The sequence below is a fragment of the Tupaia chinensis genome, unplaced genomic scaffold, assembly GCF_000334495.1.
Source record: "Tupaia chinensis unplaced genomic scaffold, TupChi_1.0 Scaffold143906_1, whole genome shotgun sequence".
NCBI lineage: Eukaryota > Metazoa > Chordata > Mammalia > Scandentia > Tupaiidae > Tupaia > Tupaia belangeri.
The window spans coordinates 878832-897691 of record NW_006203757.1 but is presented as its reverse complement, the minus strand read 5'-3'; the positions used below and the strand labels follow the sequence as shown (position 1 = coordinate 897691).

The following is an 18860-nucleotide window of genomic DNA, read 5'->3' as shown; positions in this document are numbered from 1 at the left end:
CAGTTCAAACCTCTGTATCTCGGCCAGAGCCTCGGCCACGAGCAGCCTCGGGACTCCTCGGAGGCGGGCGCGGCTGCTTTCCCCAAAGGCCCGGAAGAGCCCGAAAGGCCTGTTAGGAGGAGTTTTCAGATCCCCAGGAAGAGCAGAGAAAAGAAAGGTGGTGCCTCCCCTTCTCCCCAACCCCTCTCTCTCTCTCCCCTCCATCTTTTCATTAGAACCTCTCTGTCTCCTCTCCCCACACCCATGCGAGACACGTAAACACGCATGCAGCGCCAGCCGCCTCCCCTCACTGCCTCGGCCGCTCAGCTGCTGCGCTTGTGCGAGAGGAAAGCAGTGGAACCACGCTCCCCTGCTCCCCCTCTCCCCGTGGAAGTTGGAAGTAGCTCAGGTTGGAAGCTTGCCCATAAGAGGAAAGATGGTGCTCGGCGCCCCTCCCTCCCAGCCCCTGAAGGCAGAGAAGCTGATGTGTCCTCCTAAGGATGCTTCTGAGAAGTCTCACTGTGGAAATAGCCCGTGGCCATGGATTCTGGGGCTTTCTCCAAGGCCATTGCGTTCTGAGGACCACAAGTGCTTCTCCCTATGGAAATTCTTCAGCTCTATGTGTCTACTTGAAATTTACTTGATGTCAGCCGTCTTCCCTTATTTGGAAGTCTCCATTGGTAGATGTGATCCATGCACACTGCTATATATTTTCCATCACACTCATCTCCATGTAGATTTTTTTTTCTTGTTTTTGAAGCGTTAGATTAAATAGGTCTCTTTTGAAGTCCAAACTCAGTGTGATTTTTCTTGTAATCGAAAAGAATGGGAAGGTAGGTTCTTGGTGCAGTAATTTCCGTATGGAAATAGTAACGAAAAGTTAGCTCATGCCCAAGAGTCACCATCTTGGTGTTGCAGATGGTAGAAGTTAAGATTTTAAAAAATTCAGTCTTAGCTTTTGGAACCAGCATGGGAACAGTTACATTTAGTAGGTTTATTTTATTCTTGCTATATTATGACTACGGAGTCAGATTTCTAAGTTGTTAGAGTATTTTCACAATCCAATAATTATGGATATTCTAGATTGACAACTTTAAAAATCCTTTTCCCTTTTGCCCCGTGTGGCTTAGTTTTTCATGATTCGATTTACAAAATAATAGGGATTTTTTTTTTAATTTTTAGAAAACCTTAATATTAATGGTCATTTGACTCCTTAGTAAAGACAATCTTGACTGAAGCTTGTGCTTCCTCTTTCCATATGCACAAGCAGCTCCATTTGCACAACAGGGATTGTTAGAGGCTTTTATCAGCATAATAAAGTTCATTTCTATTTGGAAGACAAAGCCTTGAAAGTTTGTGTGAAACCCTGTAGACAAAGATGAAGTTAACCTTTGTTCACTAACAAGAATGTTTCTAGAAATACTTTCTAATAAGTCAATGCAATATTTTAGGTTCAAAGAGATAACTTCTAAAGGTCAAGATTGCCAGTTCTTTTGGTGTATTTAGTTAACATGTATCATCATAATCTATATGAAGAAAGTTAGATGCCTAACCTAAGTCATCAGTTGGGAGAGACTAGGTTGGAGGAATTAAATTCACATGGGCCCTGGTTATGAGGTAGGAGGTTGACTTTTTTTTTTTTAAAGATGTGATAAGAAGTATTTTGAAGTCTATTTTTCTTTGAGAAATTAAGTGCCTGAAAATAGGAACAAAGCACAATATATATTTTACCTTTTGTTAGGACCAGAAAGTTGGCCTAGGAGCCCTTACAATTGGTTTGAAAGGTGGGAAGGTACTGTTTTTTTGTGAGTGCATCTTTTAAACATTAGATAAACTATAGCCAGAGGATGCTATAAAATAGATTTCAGTTGAATACACTAAAAGTAGAAATAATTGAGCAATTAGAAAATACAAGCTGTTTTTCCTGAGTCTGATACTCCTTGGGGAAAAATTTTATTTTCCACTTTTATTTAGAGAGAGGTTTGTTACCTTTCACCTGTCAGGAAAATCATGGGTAAAGAAGACATGTTACAGTGCATTTTTTCCCATGTTTAGGGAAAATGGGTGATTTTTAACTTACCTAGATATTTATAAATTGGGCAGCAGCTGTTCAAATAATAGTGTTAAATAGGACTTTAAATGAGCAACTATTTTACTACCATGGACTTTATTTTGTCCAAGCTGAGAGAAATTAGTGCTTGGTAATAGAATTTACTAGGAAAAAAAAATTCAACTTATTAATAAAAAAATAATCAGAAACAATGCAGGTGTTGCTAGTTTCCCACTTCATACCAACATCTCTTGGAAGGCTTAAAATGTAAAAGCATCACTTTGTATAGGATTTGACTAGGTATTGCTAGTTGTGGCCATCTGAGTCTTTTATCATGAATATTGGATATATTTCAGTAAATACCTGCTTGAACTTTTCAGTATCAAAAGTTCTGTTGCATTCATATTTTAAAATGGCAGACCTGTGCTTGTGAAATTAAACAATTGAACTTGAATATTTTTTATACCTTAAAAGTTAAATACTTTGTGAGTATAACTTGTTAACTCAGAATTCTGTTCCTTTGATACATGACATAAAAAATAATACCATTCTGCTATTAATAGTTGAGTAATACTGTCGATAAACACTTACAGTGATCAATAAGTTGTGGGCATTGTAAGCACTTCACATGTATTAACTAAATCTCAACAATCCTACGTGGAAAGTGCTATTCCCATTTTATAGATGAGCAACTAAAGTACCGAGAAGTTGAGTAACTGTCCTCTTATGTTGCACAGATAGTAAACGGTGGAGTTAGAATTTTAACCTAGGTGTAGAGTACTTAACATTCAAAACTTTAGCGAGATTCTTAACAATCTAAGGAATTAAGTTAGATTTTGGTATCATCTATTTGAAGAAAAGGGTTATTTTTTCCCTTTTAAATTCAGAAGTATTTAGTGTATCTTCATAGTTAGTTAATGACCTAACTATTGATTAGAACACTATATAATTTTTACTGTTTTTGGTATATGTAATCTAGTGGTTAGGCTGTTTTCTGTAGGGTAAAGGCACTGTTACTACATTTAACCAAACTAGAATTTTACTTTGTTAGTAGTTATTTCACTGTTGCCGTCTTTTACTCTACACCTACTAAGTCATCAAAAGTAAATGAAAATTGTTAATTTGATAGGATTTTTCCCTCCATAGTTCTTGGCAAATGGAGTAGTGATGATTCACTTAAAAATATTTATTGGTTAATGTTTTCTGTAGACCACAAGGGAATCTCAAAAATGAACTGCCTTCGTGTACTAGTTTCCATACTGGTTTAGTCCATGAGAATTAATGGCTGATTCTACTTTCCATCTGTGTTCCCACAAAATTTGCAGTTGTCTTTTAGAGGCCATAGGGGTCAAGTTTCACCCTTAAGAAAATATCCATGGTTTTTCAGTAATTTATAGATAACTGGTGAGAACCATAGATCTCATATCTATATAGAAGAATTACATGCTTCTAATTTCTAAGTAATAGAGGTTAAATTTTCTTTGACCTATCCTCAGTGCAAAAAAACAAGTTTTACTCATTTGTATTTCTTGATCTATCTATACCTAGTCTTCCAAATTTTGTACTGTGCTCGACCTTGTTGATTGAAAAATGATTTTTTTTTTCTTTTTGCCATAGGATGCATGCACTTGCTAGAGAGAGTCAGGGAAAGCGAGAAATTACCCTCTAGGGGGGATGGCTACACTGCAGTCCTTTCTTCATTTGCTCTCAGGATTTTGGTCATGCATACACTCACACCTGGTGTAATCTTATTTTTCTTTTTTAAAAAATAGGCATTTATTATTAATTTCCTATATGGCACTTGCACTCACCAGAGAGAAAGCAAGCCACCAGGTCTGGGACTTGAACAGTAGTTGGCCATGTGGGAGTCCAGCACTTTAACCATCACGCCACCTGCTGGACCCCTGAAAGATCCATTTTTAAAACATTGTAGTAAGTTTTTTAGACTGGAAGAAAAGTGGCTTTTGAAAATAGGAAGAGCAAGTGAGTAGCTGATTATAATAGGAAGTGTAATACCAGTAGACATCAGTTATAGATTCAGAGAGAAATTACAGATTACCAGCCTATTGCTGCTAATTATTGGGTTGATGGAAAAGTAATGACATATTTTTGTGTGGAAATGCATGACTTTTCCAACAACCCAATATTTCCTCTTCCATGAATTGGCTACTTTAAACCAGGACATTGTTTCATTTATACTTCACCTCCTCTTTTGTGTGTTTAGATAGCAGTGATCCATCTTACTTTAAAATACTAGTCAATTACTTTATTATGAGGGTTTTTTTTTTTTTTGCCTTAGGGCATGTGCACTCACCAGAGAGTGAGAGACACAATGAGAGAGACACATACGCCCACCTCCACCCAGGGATGTCCATCCTGCAATCCCTTCTCTACTCCCCCTCGGCCCCCCTTCTCCCCCATCTTAGGCATGCACACACGCGCATGAACCTGGTGTGATTTTTTTTTTTTTTTTCTTTTTAAGCCACCAGGTCTGGGACTGAAACTATGGTCGGCTATGTGGGAGTCCAGCGCTGTAACTGCCTCAACATCTGCTGGTCCCAGTACTAGCTTATTTGTATGTATATGTGTATATGCTGTTTTTTATAAATATACATGGTACAAAAGCATCTACTCAAACACTAAATTGGTAAAATTGAGGAAGATGTTTCTTTGATTAAAGAACAAAATTGACTGCTTAGTAACCTAAGTTTTATGTATGCCAACTACTTGAATATAACCTTCAGTTTTTGAGTATATTGCATACACTACTAGTAAAAGGAAATTGATAGTATGGCTGGCAGTCAAGAGCCTTGAATTATAGTTCTGATTCTATGATACTGTAAGTATCCTCATCTAAATGATTAATCTCCATTTGTCCTAAATGTGCTTTCAACCCTATAAAATAATCTAATTTTGTTAAGGGACAACCTTGTATGATTAGAAATAAACTTATCTATCTGACATGAATTTCATGGAAATCTTAGAAGCATGCAAAATAGTATGATTCCTAGTGTGTGGAAGAACTTCAGTTGCTACTGCTGTTAACCATTATAAACCAAAAAAAGTATCGTTAGGACTTTTGGCCCTATTATTTCTGCAGGAAAAATAAAATTAGATTTATTTTTATAGAGATTTTTGCAATAGGGCACATGCGATCACAGGAGAGACAGAGACAGAAAATGAGAAATTGCTCCTTGGGGGATGGCTACGCTGCAGTGAGTCCTTTCTCCATTCTCTCAGGATTTTGGGCACACCTGCACATGAACCCAGCATGAATTTTAAGCCACTGGGTCAAGGACTCAAACCGCGGTTGACTACATGGAAGTCCAGCAATGTAACCATTATACCACCTGTTGGTACCATAAAATTGGAAAAAATATTTAAGAAGATTAATTTTAGAGAAAATACAAAGGTAGAAAAAGCAAATTCTGTATTCTTTTATAGGTATTTGTGCCTGTTTTATATGATGTTCTGGTCTATGAAATGAGGAAATAGTCCAATTTTTCCAACTCTTGACATGATTAGAGATTCTAGCTTGAATGCACATGCACATGTCTTTATTTTAGTTACAGTTTATCAGACAAAATTTGGAACCAGACAACTTGAATTTGAATCCCCTCTGCTATATGTATTAGTTGTGTAACTAGGCCACATCACCTCTTACCTGTCTCAGTTTTAAGACATGGGCATATTGAATTTCATAGAGTGACTTTGATGATTACATATCATAATGCATATAAGGCTCTTAGTACAATTATCCAAAAAGTAGACTTAGTAACTCAGAATCCAGAGAACAGTATGTTTATGGGATACTGACTCCGGAAGTGAGATGGCTGACTCAGATATAAAGTGTTCTCTCCACTTGGATAGTCATGGCTATTATGGTTTTCTCAAATAATGACCTATAATTGAGATTATGATGTATAGACATTTTCTTAAGAAATGGATCAGCTGATGACACGCTAGTTAAGGGAACTGGATTCTGCATGGCCAACTTCACTGTTCAAGTCCCAGACCCAGCAGCTTGAAAAACTTGCCAGGAGCATGTGTTTATGTGCCCAAAATCCTGAGAGGAGAATGGACTGGAGCATGACCATCTCCCTGGGAGAACGTTTTCTCAGTTTTCTTCTCCGTCTCTCTCTCCATTGAGCACATGTGCTCTATAGCAGGTTTAAAAGAACAACAGAGGGAAGATACATCATCAGGGTATATGTGGTAATAGACTAGCAAGGAATTTGTGTTGAGAACATGAACTTATTTTGAGAGATTTTTGCTATAGGATGTGTGTGCTTGCTGAAGAGACCAGAGACACAGAAAGTAAAAAATTCTATCTTGTGGGAATGGGCACAGTGCAATCCATTCTCCTTTTGGGATTTTGGGCATGCATGCACATATGCCTGGTAAGTTTTAAGCTGCTGGGTCCAGGCCTTGAACCGCAGTCGACTACATGGGAGTCCAGCAGTGTAACCATTATGCCATCTGCTGGTCCCAAATTACCAATTTTTTAAACTACCATAATCAGGACGTTAACTTGAAATTCTTAAAAGTAGTTACAGCATAATTTTATTTTTTTAGAAATAATCATTGGAAAAAATCAGAAATTATTACTCTGGCCTACTGGTGAATCCATTGAGGCATTTGAAATACAAAATACCTAGGACACAGGTATTTATTCTTAGACCTAAAATCTGAAAATGTTTTTCTGTACTTTGATTTACAAGAATTTTTTTCCTCTTGGTAGTTTTCTTGAGTACATGTGACATGATTATAGGACATTGCTTTGGAATATGAAATGGAAATGTTAATCACTTTTTTGAGATAATTTGTTAACTTATGTAAATTTATATGATTTCACTCATTTTTAACTTACTAGATTGTAGATTGAGGGAGGCTTAACTAAAAATTTATTTTATGTAGACTTGTAAGAATTTTACAGGTACTTGATAGCCATGTGATACTTCTTATTGGTATGTTTTAGAAATATAAAAATCATGCATAAACCCAAACTTTTAAATCATGCTTGGCCCATTGATGTGAAAGCCTATAAGAGACTTCCACATGTTGCTTTACTTTCCAAGATTTTTGCAATTTCTTTGTCACATTTGACACAAAGAAAATGTTTTTGCCCTACATTCTGTAAAACAGATTTGAATTGAAATAGTATTTCTCTTAGCTTTTCCAAGCTTTCATTTTGCTTTATATATTACTCAATTGTTGAAATTTGTGAATGACTCCTAATTTTAAATAAGTCATATTTTGGTAGTTGTAGAATATATTTGTATTCAATATTTTTTAAAAAATTGAACTTTACTTTCATTTTCTTCACTCACTTATTCAACCTACTTGGGGCCAGTAGTCATATTTCTAAACTACTGGGATATGAGAAAGATGAGAAACAAATAAAAACAAAGTTCCTGCTTTCATGGAGCTTGCAGTCAAATTATTGAATGTATTTATCTGCTACAAATTTGATTATAGGATTCTTTAGTAGTCTTATCCTATTTAGGTGCTTTATTATTGTTTTAGGTAATTCCCAGTCAGTATCTTTATTGCAGTACTATAACTATGTGGACTTTATTCCTTTTTTAAAAAAAGCTTTTTAGTGTGCAAGCCCAAAGAAGTTGTAACCATTTGTTATATATTATATCAATGAAAACTGCGTTTTTACAGAGATTTCTGTAGTATATACATGGTTTAATAAATGAATGTATGAGTGAATAAATCATTTAACATATCCCTTAAAGCTTTAATAACCATATACAAAAAACAGTGAAAAGTAAGCTTATTTATAAGTTAGCTGCTATTACATTTAAGACTATGTACAAGTAGACTTTAGTACTGGCCCTAGAGTATTTTCACTGATATTAATTGATTAGTATTAGATGGTACCTTGAAAAAAAATTAAGATAATAAATAATGGTTTCTATGAATAGTTCTGTCAGCAGTGATAAGTGGTTCTTTTTAAATGTACAGACTTCATTTGAAATTTGTTGATAAAATATTTCATGCCTAAAGTGGAAATTTGAAGTTATTAGACCAGTAATACCAAAGGATAAGTGGCATATTCAAGCATTTTACAAACTAAATGGGATGTAGAATAGTTGGGAGCATGAGAGAAACCTTGCTGCCTTAGTTGTGCTACAGATGCTGTACTTAAACTTTTTCCATGTGTTTGTCTTCTGTATGCCATGTGGCATATAGTGGTTATTAGGAAAGCTTGAATTCCATTTTATGGATGAGAGAACTAAGCTATCGTTAGTTTAAGTAATTTACCCAGCATGTTCCAGAAATCAGTCAATGTGAGGTCTAATATTTGTGTGTGGGTTTGACTCCAAAACTCCATGTCTTTCCATTATTATTAGTTATTATAAATGTCCTAATACATTTGATTGATAATAGAAGATCCCATTTGGGTGCAGCATAATCTGTTACTTCCAACTTTAGTATTCAAAACAATCAGAATCACTTTCTTTTTTTATAGACATAAAAGTCTTAAATGTTATTTGCTTACATGTATGGTGTAAGCATTTAATTTGCTGAAATACGTGGTCCTGGACATACTTTTTCAGTATAATATAAAATAGGAGTTGAAACAGATTGGGTATATATGTACCGATTCCTTTGAGAGTCTTCAATTTAGGTTGCTAATGTAACACCTCTAGGGTTTGCAAATTTGCAGCCTCCTTATCTGTATGTATAGTGTCAGGTACTAGTTACTGAAGTAACTGGGCAGTGTGTAGGCACTGGTTTTAATTTTCCTTCTGTGAGTTACTAGGTTATCTTTTTGCATGTCACAAAATAATACAACCTTGATGCCTTTTTTTCCTTTTATTTAAAGTCAGATTAACAAACTTGCAAGAATTAAGAAGCTACCTCTAAGATGGAATAATCTTAAAATTAATAATGTTTTTTTATTTTAGCACTTTTCCAGCCATTAACTCCAGGCTCTCGAGAATTTGAAGATGTTTTAAATATTCTCCATTCATCTTACCTTGAACCAACCTCAGTAGCAAATTTTAGTTACAAACGTGCTTGCTTGATACATAATGAGCTTTTGGAAAAAGAGGTATGTTTTAAATTGACTTACTCTACTTGGAAAAAATAAATGAGTTTCTTTAGAAATGTTAAAGGTTTTAGAAAAGCCAAATTACGGACGGAAAAAACATGTCTTAAATGGCAGTATCTCTTTTTTTCTTAAACATTGCTATAGGACTACTTCAACCTGCTGTTTAAAATTTTTGTTAATGTGTGATCATGTAAAATAACTTTTTCTGAGAATGTATCTTAAACATAGGGATAATAAACTTACTGTATAATGGTTTAATAAGTTCATAATAAGGCGTATTTTGAGTACATGTTAATTAAATGTTTAAAATGGACAACTGGTCGATTAGTGTGGTAATTACAACAGTGGATCTCACATGACTCAAGTCTGGGACATGTCTTAAAAAAACACTGGGTGTGTGTGCGTGTGCATACCCAAAATCCTGAGATGAAGAGATTAGGATGTGGTCATTCCCCCAGGAGTGCTTTTCCTCTCTCTCTCTGGCGAGTACACATGTCCTGTAGCAAATTAGGAAAAAAAAGTTTAAATTGGAAGATAATTAAAGTGTTTTGTTTGTTTTCTTTTTTAAAAAATAGTCATGATTTTTTTTTCCCCCACACTGTCTGGTTGCTGAATTATATTAATATCTTTAGTGGAAACTCAGTGAAAACATGTCAACAGAAAGGAAAAATTGACCACATTAGACAGGGCACTTAAGTTTCCACATACAGATTTGAATATTTCTTGATGTGTATTGTATTTAAAAAAAATAATTACTTTATTTAATTTTATTTATTAGTTATTTTTAAATTTGACCCGAGAGAGAGAACGTGAGAAAGCAAGCCGCCAGTGGGGCCAGCAGTTGGCATAATGGCTATGTCACTGGACTCCCATGTAGTCAACTGCAGTTTGAATTCCAGACCCGGTGGCTTAAACTTATGCCAAGTGTGTGTGTGTGCATGCCCAAGATGCCGAGAGGAAAAGGAGAGGAGAATGGAGGAGAAGGGAGTGTGGCGTGACCATCCCCCTGGGGGGTGATTTCTCTTTTTTTTAAAAGAATTATTCATTTACTTTTATTTATTATTTAACTTGACTAGCAAGAGACAACAAGGGAAAGTGAGAAAGCAAGCTGCCAGGACCAGAACCTGAACTGTGTTTGGCCATGTGGGAGTCCAGCACCTTAACCACCACACCATCTGCTAGCTCCTGTATAGCTTTTTAATGGACATTAATTTTGTATTTTTAGAAGTTGGTTAACCAAGTGCTACCAGAATTAAACTTGGAAAGGCTCCCTAAGGGCATTAATGTTACTGGATCCCAGAGTAAATTAAAAACCTTGATACTTGGTAATTCAGTGTAGTTTAGTGGTATAATAGGGATTATTTATTAATTTTATATAATTAATTTTTATAATTTTATGTAAAAATTTACTTTGGAGATTCATTAATTTTATTACTGAAGAGAGTAATGGCTTTTGGAGCTAATATGTTCATCTTATTCCAATATATAGAATATATATGTGTGTGTGTGTGTGTGTGTGTGTGTATTTTTTAAATGCCAGAGGGCCTATGTACTCCACAGAGAGGGAGAGTGAATATGTTCACCCCTCAATTTCTTTCCTCCATTCTTTCTTCCCCTCAGGATTTGGGTACACAGACACATGCACTAGCACATTTTTTCATTTTTAAAAAAGTTGCCAGAGAGTACACCTGCTGGACAGTGGTTCTCCACCTCACCATCCTGTCGAGATTTTGGGCATGCATGTATCACATGCAGCATGTTTTTCAAGCCATTGGGGCCCATCCCCAGTGTATTTTTCAAGTTGCTGTGGTCAGCCATGTTGAATCCAGCTCCCTGTGCACAGGGCTTGCCTTCTGTGCTACAGGGCTTGCCTTCCATATTTTGGATATAAATCTGTTTGTATGAAAAAGTCAGTGTCAGCAGTTTAGAATGACATATAGTTAGACTGCTTAGACCAAGTCACTCTTTTAATCTGTAAATATGTATGGAACACATCTTATATGCTTGGCATTGAGAATATAGTTAGAAAGAAATGAAATAGACCAACTGGTGATGTGAGGGTTAAGGTGCCTGTATGTTACACAGCTGATTGTACAGTTTGAGTCTCCAGACCTGGCAGCTTAAACACACCAGGCACTGTGCCTGTGTGCCCAAAATCCTAAGAGGGAAGTGGAGAAGAGATTGTGGCATGGTTAGTTTCTGTCTCCCTCTCTGCCTCTGCCTCCAGCATGTATACATGCCCTGTAGCAAACTAGGAAAAAAAAATGTTTTTCTTTGTCCTAATCGAGTTTAAGGTCAAGTTGTGCAGTGCACTGTGTTAAGTAAAATAGGAGGCACAAAACTAAAACAGGGACTTACCATGTATGATCAAGCTGGAGTGGTAAAGTTTTAGTAGGAATTTAGTGAAAATTGATTAATACTAGATACTTACTTATCATGTGGGCAAAGAGCCTGTTAAAATAGAGAAAGGGTAGCCAGTACAGGGAAAAAAAGATAATGTCTGCTTTGGTAGGTTTAGGATTTCCTAGAAAATGTTAGCTTGAAAATTTAATTATATGCTAAATTGTTGTCATGGATTTAATTTCATGTAGTTTACAGAAAAGCGAAGAGAACTGAAGTTTGATGGTCGTTTAGAAAAGGAACTTTCGGAATCCTATGCATTTCTGATGGTTGATCGCTATCAGGTGAGTTAATAGGAAAACTTCGAGGATGTTCCCATTGTAAGTTACTAATTTTGTACTTACTGAACAATACTAGTAATTTGTGAATTTAATGGTTTCTCCATATACAAGTAGAAAAAAGTGAATTAATTGGGGCAAGTATTTGTTTTGTAATTTGTTTCTCTAACATACAACTTTTTCTCTTGCCAATTCTGTTTTCTTCTAGAATGTGCTTGATAATAGTTCCTTTTATTAAAAAAGATGATCTTTTATATTGTAGATTATATGTTCTGGGACTGTTTATTCACCATGTAGTAGAAGAAATTTAGTAGAGCTGCATTTTCTTTTAACTATTTTTGCTGGTTCTAATTTTGTCTAAGAGGATGATAATATATGAGTGGCAGGCATTTAGAGAATCAGCATGAAGAAAAATGGTTTCTAGGTATGGTTACATTAGAAGTTTAAGTTTCATATTGATATTTGGTCATGAACTGACATGTTTTTGAAAATTCTGTCATGTAGAATATAGTTTAGAAGTTTAGATTCTCTTTAAAACAAGTGTACAAATTGTTGCATTTTTAATGTTAGAGTGATTACAAAATGAAATGTTTTATTTATTTAGGTTCAAAGCATATGTGAAAAAGGATTACAGGTGGGCCAGTCCAAAATAACAATTCTTGGCAGTCCTTCCTTGGGTAATCTTTTTCTTTTTCACTTATATTTATCTACTATTAAGTTGCTACTTAAAAACATTTCATGTAATTTTGCAGCAGTCCTTATAATAAAATTCATGTTTGCTTTATCATGTTTCCAGTAAATGAGACTAGTCTCAGGTACTGAAATACCAAACCAGTTTTGTCTTTTATTTCTGAGTTTGTATACTTCAGATTGATCAAGGTTTTTGTTTTGGTTTTTTAGAGATTTTTGCTATAGTGCATGTGCACATGCACTTAATATGAGAAATAGAGATATAGAGACACAAAGTGAGAAATCAACCTCTGGGGGGGGATAGTGATACTGCAGTCCCTTCTCTTATCTCCTCAGAATTTTGGACTCACATGCACATTCACCTGGCATGAGTTTTAAGCTGCCGAGTCCGATTATGTTGGAGTCCATCTGCTGGTTCCAAGATTATTATTCTTTTAATGTCTTCTAGTCTTGATGATTTTGAAAAATTTGACTAGTTTTAGTTTTTTTCTGAGTTTTTTTTTTTTTCCCCAAGACAGAGTCTTTGCATATTATAATCCTCCTGTCTCAGCCTCCCTGAGTCTATAGGCAATATAGTTTTGTTAAAGATGGGGTCTTTCTGTGTTGCCCACGTCACACGTGAGCTCCAGAGCTCGCTTTGCCCTAACCAATTGCTAGGTTTACAGGCATGTGCTTTTGCACTTGATCTTCAGGTTGGACTAGGAATCTCAGAGTCTCTCATGTTGTCTCAACCTACAGAACACAGCATCTTAGCAGCCCACTGTGGGTGAGCCTCTTATTTTGTTTGGGTTGAATATTAGCTATCTTTCCATTTCTTTAAAATGGTATCACACTAGGGGCTGGTAGGTAGTGTGGTGATTAAGGAACTAGACTCCCTCATGGCCAACTGTGGTTCAAGGCGCAGACCTGGCAACTTGCTTTCTCACTTTCCCTCTCCCTCTGGTCAAGTTAAAATAATAATAATAAGTAAAATTAAATATTTTTTGAGAGATTTTTACTATAGGGCATGCATGCTCTCCAGAGAGACATAAAGAGAAATCACCCTTCACTCTAGGACACTGATCATGATGCAGACCTTTCTCCTCCATTTTCATCTGGGGATCTTGGGTACATATGCACATGTGCCCAGCGTGAGTTTTAAGTTGCCGGGTTTGGGACTCAAACTACAGTTGAGTGTGGGAGTTCAATGATACAGTCATTATGTCATCTGCTGGTCCCAGTAATTATTAAAAAAAAAAAAAAAGTCATATATTTTATCTCTTCTTTTTTGGGGTTAAATATTTTTATTTTCATATTCATAGTTTTATTTACTGAAATTCAGATTTTTAAAATTTTTTCTCTCTACTAGGTATTTATCTTTCTAGGTATGCTGATTTATTACAAGCTAATCCTCTGGAAGCTGGGACAATGGGCGATATTGTTATTTTTAAAATAATGAAGGTAATTTTAACTTGTTTATTTCAGAGATCGAATACAACATTTTTTTTTTTTTTTTGGAGAAATTTTTGCTATAAGGGCGCGTGCACTCGCCAGACAGACAGAGATAGACATTAGAGACAGAAAGCGAGAAATCATCCCCCGGGGGGGATGGTCACGCCGCAATCCCTTCTCCTCCATTCTCCTCTTGGAATCTTGGGCATGCACACACACGTGCCCGGCGTGAGTTTTAAGCCACCAGGTCTAGGACGTGAACCGCGGTCAACTATGTGGGAGTCCAGCCACATAGCCATTACGTTAACTGCTGGTTCCCAAATACAACGTTTGATTTAGATTTTAATTTTAGTTGGCCCCAGGTCTTTAAAGCAGTTCATCAAAATAAAAGTACTTCAGGGCCATCAGGTGGCGTCGTGGCTAAGGTGTTAGACTCCCACATGGCCAACCACAGTTCAAGTCCTGGACCTGGTGGCCTGAAAACCCTGTCAGGCATGTGTGCATGCATACGTGCCAGAAATTTCAGGAGGAGTTTGGAGGAGTAGGTACTGCTATGTAGCTATCATCTCTGTGGGATGATTTTTTTTTTATTACTTTCCCTCTCACTGTTTTTCTCCAGTGACCACATGCACCCTATGGCAAAAAAACTTTAAAAAAAAAATTAAAAGTGCATGTTGGGATTTAGTACACAAAGACTTTTTTTTTTTTAAGAGAGATTTTTGCTATAGGGTGTGTACACTTGCCAGAAAAACAAAGTGAGAAATATCCTCCCAGAAGGACATGGCCACAATGTAATCCCTTCTCCATTTTCTTGGGATCTTGGGCATGCATGCATATGTGCCTAGTGTGAATTTTAGCCACCTGGTCTGGAATTCCATCTGTAGTCGACTACATGGGAGTCCAACACATAACCATTAGCTGGTCCCTACATAAGGCTTTCGAGAGGGATTGCTTTTTTATCTTTGATCTAAGCTTGCCAAACTTGAGTTTGCTTTCCTTTCCAAAGAAAAGGATGAAGAAAAGATAATATATTAGTAATGTAATTTAGATTTGTGAAGAGTGTTGTGAATAGAATTTATTAAATGAATCCAAAGGCCTTTTTTTTTTTTTTTAAATATTTGCTATAGGGCACATGTGCTTGCTAGAGAGAGAGAGAGAGAGAGGGAGAGAGAGACAGACAGACAGATAGACAAAGGGAGAAAGCAGCCCCCTTTGGGGAATGACCATGTCACAATTCTTTTTCTTCTATTCTCTTAGGATTTTGGGTTCATACCCATGCATACACACCCAACATGTTTCTCAAGCCGCTGGGTCTGGAACTTAAACTGTCTAGTATGCCATGTGACATACAGCCACCTTAACCACTGTGGTACCTAGCAGGCCCCAAAAGACTTTCTTTTTAAAATTATTTTATTTATTATTTTTTTATGTACTTATTTTATTTTGACTGGAGGTTGGGGGGTGGGAAGAAAGTGAGAAACCAAGCTGCCTGATCTGGGACTTGAACTGTGGTTGGTCTTGTAGGAGTCTAGTGCCCTTAACTACCAAGCCACCTGCCAGCCCCTAAAGGACTTTTTTTTAGTGGTTAGTTTTTTTCTTACTGTTTTAATATTGATATAAACTGTTAGGTGCTAATTTCATCACCAGGTATTAAAGGGAAAAGGATTGTTGATATAGGTGAACTATAATATATTTAAGGAAAGCATCTATAATGTTAATGTCATATAGTTAATAATCAGACTTAGGTGGATACTGAAAAAGTTTTCTCTATTTTAGGGTAAAATAAAGAGTATATATGAACCCATGGGTGTAAAAAGTTTGGAATCTATGTTAAATAAAAGTGCGTTGGACCCCACACCAAAACATGAATGTCATGTGTCGAAGAATGCAAATAGAATTACATCACTTTTGGCTTACAGAGCCTATGAGCTTACTCAGGTAGGTTTCTCGATCCATCTTAATGTTATGACTTCATACCAGATTGTTACAAAATCCTTTAAAATGACTCTCTCTCTCTCTTTTTTTTTTTTTTAAGAATTATTTAATTTAATTTATTCATTCATTTATTTTTTAATTTGACCAGAAAGACACACACACACACACACACACACAGGGTAAGAGAGAGAGTCAGAAAGCAAGCCAGCTGGTCCATGGCTCAAACTGGTCAGCCATGTGGGAATGTCCAATGCCTTTGCCAGCCCCTAAAGGACTTTTTTTTAGTGGTTAGTTTTTTTCTTACTGTTTTAATATTGATATAAACTGTTAGGTGCTAATTTCATCACCAGGTATTAAAGGGAAAAGGATTGTTGATATAGGTGAACTATAATATATTTAAGGAAAGCATCTATAATGTTAATGTCATATAGTTAATAATCAGACTTAGGTGGATACTGAAAAAGTTTTCTCTATTTTAGGGTAAAATAAAGAGTATATATGACCCCATGGGTGTAAAAAGTTTGGAATCTATGTTAAATAAAAGTGCGTTGGACCCCACACCAAAACATGAATGTCATGTGTCGAAGAATGCAAATAGAATTACATCACTTTTGGCTTACAGAGCCTATGAGCTTACTCAGGTAGGTTTCTCGATCCATCTTAATGTTATGACTTCATACCAGATTGTTACAAAATCCTTTAAAATGACTCTCTCTCTCTCTTTTTTTTTTTTTTTTAAGAATTATTTAATTTAATTTATTCATTCATTTATTTTTTAATTTGACCAGAAAGACACACACACACACACACACACACAGGGTAAGAGAGAGAGTCAGAAAGCAAGCCAGCTGGTCCATGGCTCAAACTGGTCGGCCATGTGGGAATGTCCAATGCCTTAACCATCACACCACCTGCTGGTCCCCAGAATGTCTGTTTTCAGTTCCCTTTGCCACTATACAAGTCTAGACTTTGTTTTCCACATATCACTGCTAGCCTTCAGTGTTTCTTTGGTATTTGTACACTACTTCATAGGAAGGCTCAGAAATAGAGTGGTTCCTCAAGTCCCAAGGATAATATTCAGACTTCTTAGACTAGCTTTCCCTGCCCTTAAACTGTGACCTCCAGACTAGATTTTGTGTGATCACAAACTCAACATAACCTCATTTCATTTAAAAATGGTGACTTGCATTTCTGAACCTAGAAAGAACTCCTACCTAGTACAAGTTGAAGCTTCTTGAAATACTTTAATTCATAATGTTTTGCACTGTTCATTTGATAGATATTTTCTTTTCATTTTTTGAGAAATTTTTGTTATAGAGCACATACACTTGCTGAGAGACAGAGACAAAAAGCGAGGACTGATCCCCTGGGGGGATGGCCATCCTGCAGTCCCTTCTCCATTCTCTTCTCTGGATTTTGGGCACATATGCACATATGCCCTGTATGAGTTTCAAGCCTCAGGTGTAGGACTTGAACCGCAGTCAGCCATGTGGGAGTCCAGTGATGCAACCATTATATCATCTGCTAGTCCTGATTTGATAGATATTTTCTTTTCTTTTCTTTTTTTTGGGGAGAGGTTTTTGCTATAGCGCACATGCGCTCGCCAGACAGACTGAGACAGAGAGACAGAAAGTGAGAAATCACCCCCCGGGGGGGTTGGCCACGCCGCAATCCGTTCTCTTCCATTCTCCTCCTCTCGGGATCTTGGGCATGCACACACACGTGCCTGGCATGAGTTTTAAGCCACTGGGTCCAGGACGCGAACTGCAGTTGACTACATGGGAGTCCAGTGACATAGCCATTACACTAACTGCTGGTCCTGATATTTTCTATTTTTGTTGACTATTCTATTTTTTTTGCCATAGTGTGCTCACTGTGGGTTGGGAGGGGAAGAAAGGGGTGAAAAAGGGAGAGAGAAGGAGAGAAAGAAAGAAAAATCACCCTTGGAATGAATGGTCATGCTGCAATTCCTTCTCCATTCTACTCTTGGGATTTTGGGTACACAGATGCAACCTAGTGTGTTTTTTCAAGCTGTTGGGATAGGACTCATACTGTGCCATCAGCCGTGTGGGATTCAGCCACATTAACGTTCATACCACCTGGCTCTTTGGTTGACATTTTTTAAGATGCAAAACTAATTAATTCTAAAAGAGACACAGAAAGAAAGAGAAAAAGTATCTTCCAGTGGGGCAGGTTATGCTGCAATCACTTCTTTTTCATTTCTCCATGTTATTTAGACTTTTGGTCACTCACATATGTGTGCCCAGTCCGTTAGTTATGCCATACATAATCCGTTCTCCATTTCTCCCTCCTTTTAGAATTTTGGGCATGCACGCACACAGGCCCAGAGTGTCTAAGCCACTGGGCCTGGGACTGAAACCACACAGTTGACCATTGGGTATCCAGCTGCCTTAGCTACCATACCACCAGCTGGTCCATACTCAGTAGGTTTGTCACGCTGCCAGCTCCAGGATTTGAACAACATGGTCAGCCATGTGAGATCTAGCTCTCTTAACCATTATGCCACAGGGGTGGCACTAGTTATTATGTTTCTATATAGGGTTCGACTATAATTTTTAAAAATATTTATTTATTCATTCATTTTATTTTAGTTGAATAACCAAAGAGAGACAGAGACAGAGAGAGAGAAAGTGAGAAAGCAAGCCACCAGGCCCAGGACTCGAAATGTGGTTGGCCACATGGGAGTGTCCAGCTCCTTAACCACCACACCACCTGCTAGTCCCTTGACTATAATATTTTTTTAAACAAACATTTAAAAAGTATATGTCCAAATGGATTATATGTGAAAAATAGGGATGCTGACCTTCTGGAAATCGTCTCTTTTTTACAATTTTTATGTAAAATATAATTCTTTGTTTTTGAAAAGTCTCCTTGGGAAAGACCTATAGTTGGGGGCTTTTAAGAAAAATTATATTTACTGGTTATCCAGAGCTGGCTCATTTGATCACTTTTGGGCAGTAGTAGTAATATTGGCAGATAGCAAGGTGTAGCTATAAAGTAGGCCCAGCCC

At 36.7% G+C, this 18860-nt stretch overlaps 1 protein-coding gene across 4 annotated transcripts in view; it reads left to right on the top strand.

The window, feature by feature from the left end:
* Positions 1–27: 27 nt before the first annotated feature.
* Positions 28–18860, top strand: part of TASOR (transcription activation suppressor) — a gene marked incomplete at its 5' end in the record, with an annotated part of 56303 nt that continues 37470 nt past the window's right edge. For all 4 annotated transcript variants that reach the window (XM_006165348.3, XM_027767062.1, XM_014582890.2 and 1 more), the window contains 6 exon segments: positions 28–157; positions 8950–9095; positions 11687–11779; positions 12378–12450; positions 13812–13903; positions 16309–16470. In XM_006165348.3, the coding sequence (XP_006165410.2) occupies positions 28–157; positions 8950–9095; positions 11687–11779; positions 12378–12450; positions 13812–13903; positions 16309–16470 (696 nt within the window).